A 12,911-nucleotide genomic window follows, 5' to 3' on the forward strand; every position below is an offset into this window, starting at 1 on the left:
TATAGATTGATTGATAATCAATCCACACTATTACAGCAGCCAAGTCAGGTCCACTGTGTGTATGTGAATATGGAGCAGTGCATTGCTCTCCAGAGTTTGGGTCAGACACCCTGTGTTGGCCCAGGAGACGAGCTACAGTGGCCTTGAACCAATCAGGTTGAGGACTGGACACACAATGCTGAACCCTAACCATATCACATGGAGAAATTGGGGAATGTTTGAATGTAAAACATGTCAGAACCCGGTACCTGAGTGTAACTCATCCTTACATCTTGCAGAAGTCAGTAAACCAACTAGTTTCTTCTAAACAGTTGAATCTTGGGTATGAGGTTTAAAGGAATAGTTCAGACAACAGAAAATGATTGGTGCACCTTAGTGCAATAAATTGATGTGATAATTGTGCAAGCTATTATTTTCTGTTGTAAGATGTGCCTACATTCGGCCCAGCACATGCCTTCTTTGGCATGGATGAGCATGTATGTCTCTATTTTAAAGGAATAGATTGACATTTTGGGAAATATGGGTTTGTTGCTTTCTTGTTGAGGGATGAGATTATTGATGACAGGAACTTGCTGCTCCCGGTCAATAAATAGTCCAGCATGTTACACCCTGTAAATCCGTAATTTATCAGGTGGAGGCCGATCATAGACTGTATAAAAAATAGACGTAGCCTCTCCGTTGGGGTCCTGATTTACTTTGTTTTCAGTCTGAATGCTAAGCTACACTAACCTTCTCTTGACATCTAGTTCGTGGCAAGTGATTCTAAGTATTCCCCTATAGTTAAACTATTTCTTAAGTTATGACAACTAAAGACTTTCTGTAACACTTGTTACGCGTGTGTGTGTGTGTGTGTGTGTGTGTGTGTGTGTGTGTGTGTGTGTGTGTGTGTGTGTGTGTGTGTGTGTGTGTGTGTGTGTGTGTGTGTGTGTGTGTGTGTGTGTGTGTGTGTGTGTGTGTGTGTGTGTGTGTGTGTGTGTGTGTGTGTGTGTGTGTGTGTGTGTGTGTGTGTGTGTGTGTGTGTGTGTGTCTGTGCGTGTGTGTTTTAGGTGTTGATGTATCATCCATGCACACAATGAAGATGCAGAGACCCAGCACAATGATGGCTGATGTTAGACAGCTTGTAGCCAAAGGGGGACAGCTCAACCAGCCCAATGATGATGGCGTCACTCTGGTAAGGTCATGTTTGTTTTTAAGTGTTTTTGAGTTGACCTCTCTTTTTATGGTGTGTTCTCGTTCTTTAGCTCAGTTTCTATTAGACACTGTGGCTTCCCCTTTTTGCTGTCACAACTTTATCTTTTTGTCTCTTTCTCTGCAGCTCCACATAGCATGCGCCAGTGGTTATAGAGAGGTGGTGTCTGTGTTGTTGGAGAGTGGGGCGGACCCTCATCCTGCTGACAACAACTTCTGGAGCCCTCTACACCTGGCTGCTAAATACGGACAGGTAACTCCAACCTGCTCAACAAAATGTCAGAATGTTGTTGACATTTATGAAGTAGCTCCCTAATTACTCCTCCTCTAGCTGCATTGATCAAATGTGAATGTAATCATTAATGAAATAACAAGGCAATTGTTGATGGATGGATTGTTCCTCTGAGGAAGTTGCCTCCGGTTACCCTGCACACACGCTGATAAACTGCTCTTTTTGGGCTTATTGATCAGAAACAGAGCAGTACTGCAATGGTACATGCATTTGTTCTAGCATTTTAGATTAGCAGTTTAATGGTCTCTCTTAGAGGAAAAGAGATTGATTTCTAGATAGGGCGGAGGTGAGCTGTTAGAGCGATGAGATGGTGGTTTGGGAGGGGTCCAACTATGAAGGCAGGAAAGTGCTCATGTTCACATCCTGCTGACCAAACTGGATATTTAATTACATTTCTGGGCTGTGTGCTTTGGCTGCTGACAAAGAGAATTTATTCATTTGCTATATAGAGTCGCTCTCTCTGCTTCTTTGGTTCTACCCTCAAGCCATGTTACCCCCCCCCCCCCCCCCCCCCCGTAGAGTGCCAGAGTGTCTCTTGAAAACTCTTTCTTCCTCACTTTTACCTCACCACCTCTCTATGTTTATTCATTCATACAGATTACTTTTATCCTATCACAGAATTCCTCCATCCAGTTGTAAATGTACAGATCTTCCAATGTGTGTGTGTGTGTGTGTGTGTGTGTGTGTGTGTGTGTGTGTGTGTGTGTGTGTGTGTGTGTGTGTGTGTGTGTGTGTGTGTGTGTGTGTGTGTGTGTGTGTGTGTGTGTGTGTGTGTGTGTGTGTGTGCGCGCGTGTGGGTGTGTGCGCGCGTGTGCGTGTTTGTAAAATGTAAGTGCATCTGACTTAAGAGTGGCAGACTAGTGGATTGGAGATTCGATTAGGTTTCCCTTGCAGTGCTAAATCACCTCAGCCATCGGCTCTTTACTGGTGCCAGTGCTTTGCCTCCTGCATACCAACTACTCCCTGTTCCTTCTTAACACTCACTTCCTGTCACCCTGCCCTTGTATTGACAGTGACATGTCAGTTATGCAGGATATTATGGGTTCAAGATATGTGTATGTATACAGCCAACTAAACCACTGGTCCCACTATAAGAAGATGGTTTTGCTGATATGATGCTGTTGCCTACAAACACTTGCCAGCAACTGTAACGCTAGCTGGTATGTTAAACCCAGAGACCCCCTCTGTAGTGTAGCATAGATACTACACTGACCCTTTAAAAAGATACATGACCCTATTACTTCAGCTAATTAAGCTTCCCTCTCACATCTTTTGATAAGTTGGACCCTGGCTCTCGGAGTCCTGGGTTTGAGTGGAGGCTTTTTAAGATGTGTTCTCTCAAGGGAGGAATTTTAATTAGTATTATGGGTGGATTTTAAAACAAAAATGACAGGATGTTAAAATACGACCCTGCTGGGATCGGATTATTTTATTACATTTTATAATGAAGGTACATGTGAAAGCGTGAATCAGTTTAATTTTAGCACATTAAAGTACATTAATGTCAATCTCAAGGTTTTGCAGTCTTTGAAATATGTAAAAAAAAAAGAAATTTGGGCCCTTGCCAAAAACTGTCTGAATCTACATCAGCTATAAAGTTGCTCTCTCCCCGCTAAGCCCAATGTAATGAACTTTACCTGATCCTCCTAACCCATTGAAGAGTTCTGATGTTGTGGTGCCACTGACGTGTTGTCTGTATTTATAGGGTGTGAGTGCCGCTGACAGGGTTTGTGGGCAGTAGAGATACTGTAGACAGATAGCCGAACAGCTGTGGGTCAGAGGAGGTCTGACTGTGCTGAATCACTCTCTTTCATACTGCAGGCTATGTTTCATTACTCTGCTGTACAAATAACTTCTGCTACTTTGGAAAGCTCTTCCAGAGCCACAAAATACACAACACGAGGTTTTTTTGTAGTAGTAGTGCCCATGATGAATAAAATTACCCCTTTATTGTTTTAAAATGTAGGTATGATTTTACTGTAAGCCTTTTTTGATGCAGTAAACAGCTGAGAATAAGTAGTTTGTCGTTTTCTCAGCAAAGTTAACTTAACTCAAGCATAGTAATATGGTCTCTTACTGTTTAATGTACTCTATGCACCGGTTAACTGCACATAATTGGAAATATGGCACCTGATTGGCTGTCATGGTGTGTTCCAAACTTAGATCACGGTACCACATTTTATGGTAGGGGTGTTGTGATTCTCCAGGTCCACGATTTGCTTATGGAGTCACAATTCGATCCAATTTTCAATTTCAACATTTTTATTTATTCATTCATTTTTAGCTCTGTCATGTATGCCCTGTGACGTTTGTTCCTGTCTCTATTTGATAAAAACAACATTAAAAAACCGCAACAAAAACAGTGTGTGTAAAACTAGCAATTAGAAGCGGATGTGATGCAATCTGATGGCTTATCAATTTCACTTTTTAGTAATCGTCTCCGGTTGACTAGGTTTAATTATCAACTATACTCGTCTCATTTTAATTTTTTAAACAATGTCTTTCTATTTATTGAGCTGCTGAGTTTCTGGGTCATGCCGTTGTTCCTACATTACCTAGAGATGATGGAAGATTCTTGTCTATTATCAATACATTTTGTCACACTTCAGATACTTCAACATATTGCGTACACTAATGTGTATTCAGGGATCACATACATCACACTTCTTGGGTTCGATGCAGTTGATATTCTCAGTCAAAGAGGGGTTGTGACTGAGAGAGAATGCAAAAAGGAGGTCAATGAGAGGGAAAAAGGAACAAGTCTGACTGAAAGGCCGAGGGGTTGTGAGCTTAGACTGAAAGAAAAACCTAGACAGAACAATAGAGGACAGTGGTGACAGCCATCACAGGTCACTGTCTGTAGAAATGAGGGTAGACGACTATGGGGTTCTTCCACTATGATATGTGATGGAAAAGGGTTGCTCATTAAAGGATTTCCTCAGTCAGGGGCACCACTTGTATATAGACCTGCTATGTGTTACACGTCTGCATCATGGACTGTGGTCTATATCTGATTAAAAAAAAAATGTGTTTTTGCACTGATCGTTTCAGTGTAGATGCTGTTAACAGTGTTCCAGACATGGTAGAATTATTTTCTGTTATCTGATGAAAATTGATGTGGGCGTTTCTCCCATCTTTTACAGACAAGCATCGTTAGCAAGCTCCTGAGGCATGGAGCAAACCCAACTCTGCTGAACTGCAACCAGGACAAGCCCTCAGGTAACATATTTAGGCATTCACACAAATATACTATATAATATATTATGTGTGCACATAACAAACACAAATATTGCTGCTGGAATGGGCAAACGTGTTTTGGCAAGCAAGAGTTAATGAAGCAAAGGAGCGAATAAATGGATTTTGACTTGTTTAGCTGATGTCTGCATTAATTAATGCATTAATAATCACGGTGATAATATAAAACACAGGCTCGTTCACACACAAACACACACACACACATACACACACACACACACACACACACACAAACACACACACACACACACTGTACAAAGTGAATAAGGCTCTGTCATAATCAGCATCTACTGAGCCTATCTGCATATCTCAGTGTATCTGAAAGAGATAATTAATTTGAATGCAAAAAAACACCTTACTCATGCTTGTACACATAAACACACAGTAATTAAATCAGGTCTTAGCAGTAATCACAGGTTTGTGCGATTAATTTGTTTATGGGCATAAAGGTATCATATTATGAAGGGGCATATGTTGTTTTTTTTTCATTGAGCTGCAAATAGCAGATTGATACAGCTACCGTAAAAATGTCCTCTTTAAATGCTATTCTTCTAATTAATTGGCATTAAAGGTAGCCTGTAATGTTTTGGTCTTACTACAAGACAGCGGAAGGGAGGAGAATGGAAGGAAAGAGTATACTGTATAGTGAGAGCCCCTTTGTTTGTTGCTTGGTTTCATGCTATACCAGTGATCAACAGTCGGAGATGAAAACACTGCAAGAAACATGGCAGTGCACAGACAAAAAGCAGGGAACATTGCATGTTTCAAAATTTTCAAAAAGTGGGCTTTGTAAATGTTTCATGAGAAGTGAAAGTACATTTTCAAGGCTGCAAAGATGCACACGATGTGTTTTGAAGAGAAACACTAAACTACTACGGCTATAAATGTGTAAACAAGTGGGTGTAATAGTATTCATTTACATATTTGTATTAATTTCAATCCATCCTTAATGTTGATGATGATCCCAATCAATCTAGAAAAATCTCCTCCCAAACAAAAACACACAGCAGGGGTTCAACTCCTTGCATCACAAACTCAACAGAGCCATTATAAAACCATTCACTGAACCAGGTCGCTGATGAATGTAGTGTAGTCATTGAAAGTGTAAGCGTCGTCTCTTGTGTGATACTTATACAATGTGTCATATAGATGGTCTTTGTGCTTTTAACCTCTCACTTGTGGAAAGGAATATCATAGCTGCCTCTAACCATTTACTCCCATTGCTTCATCACACCTCTGACTGCCTCACTCCGACCTTAATCAATAGCCTCTTCTAGCATGTAGGCTTGGAAAAGATGAGACAAGTCCTTGGAGACTGACACAATCCCCCTCTTTCTCACATGGAGCCCCACGCCCCCTCCCTCAGCAGCCACATGACGAAAGAAAGCCGGAGCAAGAGAGATAGGAGTCTAGGGGGTTGTCAGTCACACAGAAATAAAAAGACAGGATGAAGCCATTCCCCTCCCTCGTGCCCTGTTAGACCTCATTACAGACTGGGGGAATTTATCTCCCCCTTCCTCTTAAGCACAGTTGGATTGATCCACAGTGGGGTACACATTCTGCACCAGTGCAGGCTCATCCACGCAGATTGTGAAGGAGGGTTGGCATGTCGAAAGACAAGACGGCGTACCTGGCTGTTTTAGAGTGTGAAGTATTATGGTCTCAAGCTTACAATATTAGCTGTTCACTTGCACAGAATGGTGAGAATCAATTTTGGAGCTTACAAATATGACATTTGAAGTTTACCTCTCTAGCAAATAAAACTTGTCTCCGTGGAGTTCACGTCACAACAAATAGCTGTACTGATTAGCCTGTGTTGTGTGTCGTTTCACCAGACATTGCCGCATCAGAGCCAATCGCTGATATGCTACTGAATGCAGAGGAGAGCTGGCTGCAGAGACTAAAGGACCCTTCCACTCCTCTACCCTCCACTGACCAACGCTATGATGGCGGTTCACACGACCTCAACACACCCATCAAGAACTTGTGGGTTAACTGTTTCATGGGCACAATTCTTGTCTTATGGATACGACACAGACTGTAAATCATGTTTTCTTTTCTTTTTCTCACATCACTCACTTTGCCCCAAATCTTTCCCTCCATCTACTGTTTTTTTCCCCCGACTCCATCCCTATCCACCTATTACACAGGAACCCCCTGGGGCTCTCTATCTCTAAGCGGGACAGTCTGCTGGAGAAGTGTGCCATGTTCAGAGAGGCAGGTGGGGCACTGAACCGACAGCCCTCGCAGGACAATGGCCTAGATGGCCATTTTAGCTCTGGAGCCAACAAACTGGAGCAGGTATGTTGTCATCTTACAGCTCCCACACTACAAAAAAACACAGTAAGGCAGACAAGAACATAGAGGATACCAAATGTCCACAAGAAGAACAGTTTCATGTATTCCATTTGTTACTTTGCCTTGTTTTGTTTTTTTATAAGTGAAAAAGAGAGTTGCCAAACACCAAAGAAATTCAAATTTGGACCAACTTAAAATTTGACATTTTTATGTTTTTATCAATTTCAGATTAAACTTGTTTTGTGAATTTCAGGCATGGCATTTCACGTCTGCTTTTTCAGGCTCATATTTATCTTGAACATCACACACTACAGATTTACTTTGGTGTTTCATACAAGTATCTGAAGAGAAAGACAAAGAGGCAGGGAATCTAACAGAAATCAAAACATAAAAACTGATACAAATTGCGTATTTAGAAAACGTCTTTTCAACGAGCCAATTCCTTATGGATGTGATGTTATAACTATACTATACGTATGTCAGGCCTGGGCAGGAATGAAGACTCAGATGCGAAGGTGAATAGGTTATGCTGGCTTTTATTCTGAAACTTCAGCTCTCAAAAGGCTGAAAACCAAGCTGAAGCTGCACTGAGCTGGTAAAAACACAAAACAAAGTCAATCTGAACAGGAGGAAAACAAAGGGACTATAAAATTAGCTTCTCCAAAAAACAAAGTGGACAAAAATGCAATCAAAATCAAAATCACTCTTCATCAGAGGAAAAGCGGAAAACAAGAGCGTGGCGATACTCAGACTCAAAGACTGGGACAAGGCTGTGGATCGGGGCTGGACATATTCGACAAGACGAACGAAATACTCTGGCAACGAGACGGGAAGACACAGACACAGAACACAGGTGGAAACCATCATGGATCAGGGGGGAACCACAGACCGTTGACACAAGAGGAAGGGCAAGTGACCTGAAACGAGAGGAGAGTTACTTTTCAAAATAAAACATGAAATTCACAAGACGGAAAACCCAGAGACAGGTCAGTCCCCAGCGCGGTGTGACAACGTATGGGTAGAAAGTGCTGCTACAGTGCTAAAGTCATCCCTCGGCTGCTGGGACCGTTCGCAGAAGAACCGGAAATGCTGACCAATCGGAGAAGACTGGGCTTTTTCATTAGGGGGTCTTACAGAGACAGACGTTAAATCAAAGCATTTCAGAAAGAGGGTGAATAGAGGTACATTCAGACAGACAGTATGATATATACGATGATATATGTCAAATACTCTGCCTCAAGCTGCAGATTGTAATGTCAGCATGGTGTCTTTAACTCTCACCTTACCTCCTCAGGTCAAACTAATGCCTCCAGCTCCCAATGATGATCTGGCGTCCCTCAGTGAACTGACCGACAGCAGCCTGCTTTACGAGATGCAGAAGCGCTTTGGCAACGACCAAATCTACGTAAGCCTCCACTGTCCTTTTGCTTCTAAGTCCCACTCAACATTAAATATGCATTAAAACAAAACAGAACAGAAAAAAAAATACACACTCTTGTGCATAACTGTGCCACTATGATTGTTTATTTGTAGCAAAATGTGTTGTGTTGTTTACCGTCTCAGAGTGTGCTATTTGGATCACATCACATGTTCTTTATACCCATGAGCACTGCAGTAGGTTTCCCTCCAGCCTTTCAGAAATATAAACACCACACAAAGTGCATCACAAATCCTATGCCTCCTCTCCTGAAGACTGTTGTGCAGATAATATTAATATTTGTGACCTCTGACACCTGGCTACTTTTACAGGCAGTGAATGACTGCTGGTGAACAGTTATTTTGCTGAATGTAGTTAAATCTGTATTAGTCTCAGTAGTGTGTACACCCTTTTGGTGTTCATGAGCTGAATCCTTTCCCCTTTCTGATGCGGCACACACACACACACACACACACACACACACACACACACACACACACACATATTTACACTGGTGACACTTGTAAAATCCCTTCCATTTATATCGATTGGTAAGATAAATCCATAACTCTATTCAGTAAAATGCCTTCATCTCCAACAATTGGTCCATTTTATACTCCTGTCATTTTCTCCTTTCCTTTAAAACTGTAGCCTGGCCAATACTTCTCCACAGGGACCAAGCTCTATAAAGACTGGAACCGGATCAATGTGGAGCTATCCAATGCTCTCTCTTCTCTGTGAAGAGGCATTAATAGTCTGTTATTATAGAAACCCAGATGGGCGACAGACAGTAGGGTTAGCCACAGCAGGGGACAACAGAAAAGAGAATGACAATAAAAGGCCGTAGAGTGGTGGATAAAAAAAAGAGAAATGATTAGAATTTAGAATAATGAGGGCTGATTTGAGGTGCAGTCCAGTTTGGAAGAAGAAAAAGTGAAACGAAAGGACAAATTGCAGCTATCACGGGCATATACTGTAGGAGCACGCCTGATCCTATTGTGTATAACTCCTCTGTCTTGGAGCACACGCTACAGTCATGTGTCATGCAAACTTATTTCTAAATAAGCCAGGAAAGCAAATAAGAGCTTTGCATGTATATATACAGTTTTCAACATAGTAGCCATATTGTCTAAAACTTTAGAAATGAACTTGTTACGCTTTTAATGTTGGCAAATTAATTAATTTCTTTGCATTTATGCCCTTCCTCACCTCCTTGTTTCTGTACTTAAGGTATGACCTTATATACATCAGAGAGGGCATTTCAAGAAAGAGGTGAACAAAGCAGAGATGTGATGAAGGACAGAAATAGGGGGAGGACAAAGGCAGTGAATGCTCCATATGTTCCCAGCAGGGTGGTCAGACATGGGGCTTTGATGACCGGTCTGCTGCCTTCTGCCAGGATAGAACGACCAGTGCACCACGAAACCCCTAAGGAGAGTTGCTAGGAGCTAAGGAAGCATATGACAGACGACATCATTCAGCCTTCATCAGTTAACGTGGAAGTGGTGCATTGTTCTCAGTCAAGTTTTATTCCGTTAAAAAAAGAAGAGCTTGAAGTGCGAATTTTGCTCTGTATCCGCAAGCAGCAGGAATTCGTTCCAGTCATTAACCTTGAGCCAGGGCCTAAGGACAGAGCAGCATGTTATAGATTGTAGCAGTGTCTGCGCTTTCCCATGGGACTGTGTTAGCTTTCAAACAGCCTCCAGGACTCTTTGTAAGAAACAGAGGGTTAGAACTTTAGTGGAAAGGGTCAGGAATTGGGATGTGGTTATTTTTATGCAAATGGTCTTAGGGTTTGTGGGTGTACGCTGTGTTGAAGGACAGAATTGTTTTGGGGGGTTTTATTTGAGAAAGGGCATTACGGTACTGAGGTTATCGACGGAGGTCTCCTCATGACCTTTCTCAGCCATGAGATTACCATACCCCATACTTATGGATAGAGATTGTCGCCACCATGAATACTGATGTAAATGAAAGCACTTTGAGTTTAGTGCTAGCTTCAGGCAGTCTTTAAGTACTTATAATCCGGCCTTAGCCTGTTTGTGTGTCAAAATGGTCAAACTCCCACCAAAAAGATAAATGTTAAAATGCTTAGATCAGTAAGGTGCTTTTTTTCTTCTCTTTTGTAGACTTACATTGGACACATCCTTCTGCTGGTAAATCCAAACAAAGAGCTGCCCATCTACTCCACTTTGGTAAGCATGCATTTAAATTACCTCTGTTTCACACAGGCTTACAATATGCCATGCTTAGCTCTCTCACTGTTGAATTTGCAGGTCTATGTACTATGATTCATGCTTAAAACATGTGGCTTTACACATGCTAGGCTATGCATTTTACATGCAAAAGCATTACATAAAGAAGGTATGTTTTCTGTATAATAAGCAGAGCATGAACAGATGAAATGGACCTTGTGGGTGATAAATAATGCAGTCTTCCTGTCAGTGATACACAGCACTAGGCTGACTCTGCATCAGCTCGGGAAGAGAGAGATCCAGTTTAACACACACACACACACACACACACACACACACACACACACACACACACACACACACACACGCACAGACTTTATTTCACCACCTCTTCACTATACACAATTATTTTAAAACACTATTGGTTTGCATTTGAGAAAACTGTTAGTGGATGGCTGACACTTTTTTAGATAGTATCCTTTGTTTAATAATGTGATATCAATCAACAACAATGTATGTCACCTTATTTTCAACAGTGGATAACTAATTTTGAAATAGTTAAATTAATGCCAGCTAAGAGCTTGCTCACATGGACCCAGGAGGGGTTGGATGGAAGAGGAGACATCTTCTCCTGCCATGATAAAATGAAGCCAAGTCCCTTCTGGCTGTCCCATTCCTGCATGTGTCTGGATTCACTCCAGGCATCCATACCCGACTTAGAGGGTGTGTGGACGAGGGAGGAGCCAGTGTGAAAAGGACATATGTCACAACATGTGTGTTCTGCTGGTCGTCTGTCACCCCCTTTGGTCTGGTGGTCCACGGCCCATCCTTCCTCCCCTTTACCAGAGCCACAAATACAGCTGGCACAAATCCTCTGGACGTGTTACAGATGGGAGGTGTGACATGAGTGCAATCATATCACATATTCATTATGACAGACAATGGAGGGTTCTCTCCCTGATACAGTTGGAACTAAGAGTGTTCACAATTTCTTATGTATAGGCATACATTGTGCAACATTTTAAATGATATACTATGGTGCAAAATGCAATATGTGGAATCCCTGATTCACAAATTATTATTTTTATTATTTTTATTTAAGCAGATCTTGATGATAAACGAAAGACGCCCGAAAGATAACATCTTCACAAAAACTGATTTCAGATCTGGGCTTGTCAAAAGCTTGTCAACATTTTTAGGTTGAGTCTAATTGTTCAAAATTCTAATGAGTATTTGTATAGTTCCCCCAGTAGTAGTATTACTTTACAACGATTACGGAGTGTTTTTCGCTAAAAATATTGACCTCCTTTGTAATTAAAATCACATGGAAACCTCTCTTTTTACAATATGCTACCTTTAAGCTGCATCTGTGTCAGCTTAAGTGTGTGTTTACATTGATGACAGTTTTTCAATCAACGCCTAATTGATCACTTGTCACTTTGAGTCGAATTACATGGTTAGACTGATTGGTAAACCACACCTTGTTAGTGAGCTGGATGCACACAAACACACAGGTATGGAAAGTTACACCCTGCGTGGTTTCACTGTTTTGCTGAAACTTTATCCTGTGTGTTGCTCAGCCCATGTGTGTATCCATGTTAAATAAGGTTGTAATCCAATGTCTTGCATTATCAAAGACAGCCAGATAGGGATCTCTTTCTGTGTTCCTCAGAGCTCAGTTACCAACAACACAGGGCATACTGCATTTGTTTACAAACGGCAACATATTTTATACGGTGATGACATATGTTTTCCAATGAACAAGTAGATCAAGCATGTCAGGTTGGCTCCTTTACTTGTTCATATTGTTAGCAACATGGCTAGACACAACTGTAATCTCAGTACTCTGAAACAGCCAGTAGTATTAATAAGTAGGATGGTTTTGTTACGTCCTGGTCTAGCTTAGTAGAAAGTGGTTCTTATCACTCTCCCTCTTCCTCTGTCCACAGGGCTGATTTTTTCTCTTGACGGTATCGTTAGAGTTCAGTTGTTCCCCCGTCTGTCATTCACACTAACTGATGATAGCTACTTATAGATATTCTGTTGAGTCGTAAACTATTTTGTTGACTTGCCTAATGCTTCTGGTAAGCAGAGATGCTGTGTGACTTAAATGCTATATGTATAGGGCTTTTTTTGTTAAAGGTAAGAAAGAAATAGTGACGTTGTAATGCGCTGCTGTTGAACAGTGTGGGAGGCAAAATAGTTTGCTGTCTTGGTTCAGACTATGAATCCTCTGTGTTATTATTTTAATTACTTTATTGCAGGC

At 41.4% G+C, this 12,911-nt stretch overlaps 1 protein-coding gene across 1 annotated transcript in view; it reads left to right on the top strand.

The window, feature by feature from the left end:
* The window catches only part of myo16 (myosin XVI), a gene marked incomplete at both ends in the record, with an annotated part of 80,440 nt that overhangs the window by 26,001 nt on the left and 41,528 nt on the right, over positions 1–12,911 (top strand). The window contains 7 exons of the mRNA XM_083921329.1: positions 1,047–1,171; positions 1,316–1,441; positions 4,624–4,699; positions 6,571–6,721; positions 6,886–7,036; positions 8,328–8,438; positions 10,580–10,645. Coding sequence (XP_083777455.1) covers positions 1,047–1,171; positions 1,316–1,441; positions 4,624–4,699; positions 6,571–6,721; positions 6,886–7,036; positions 8,328–8,438; positions 10,580–10,645 — 806 coding nt within the window. The remainder of the gene's footprint in view (positions 1–1,046; positions 1,172–1,315; positions 1,442–4,623; positions 4,700–6,570; positions 6,722–6,885; positions 7,037–8,327; positions 8,439–10,579; positions 10,646–12,911) is intronic.

The sequence above is a fragment of the Echiichthys vipera genome (assembly GCF_963691815.1).
Source record: "Echiichthys vipera genome assembly, chromosome: 10".
NCBI lineage: Eukaryota > Metazoa > Chordata > Actinopteri > Perciformes > Trachinidae > Echiichthys > Echiichthys vipera.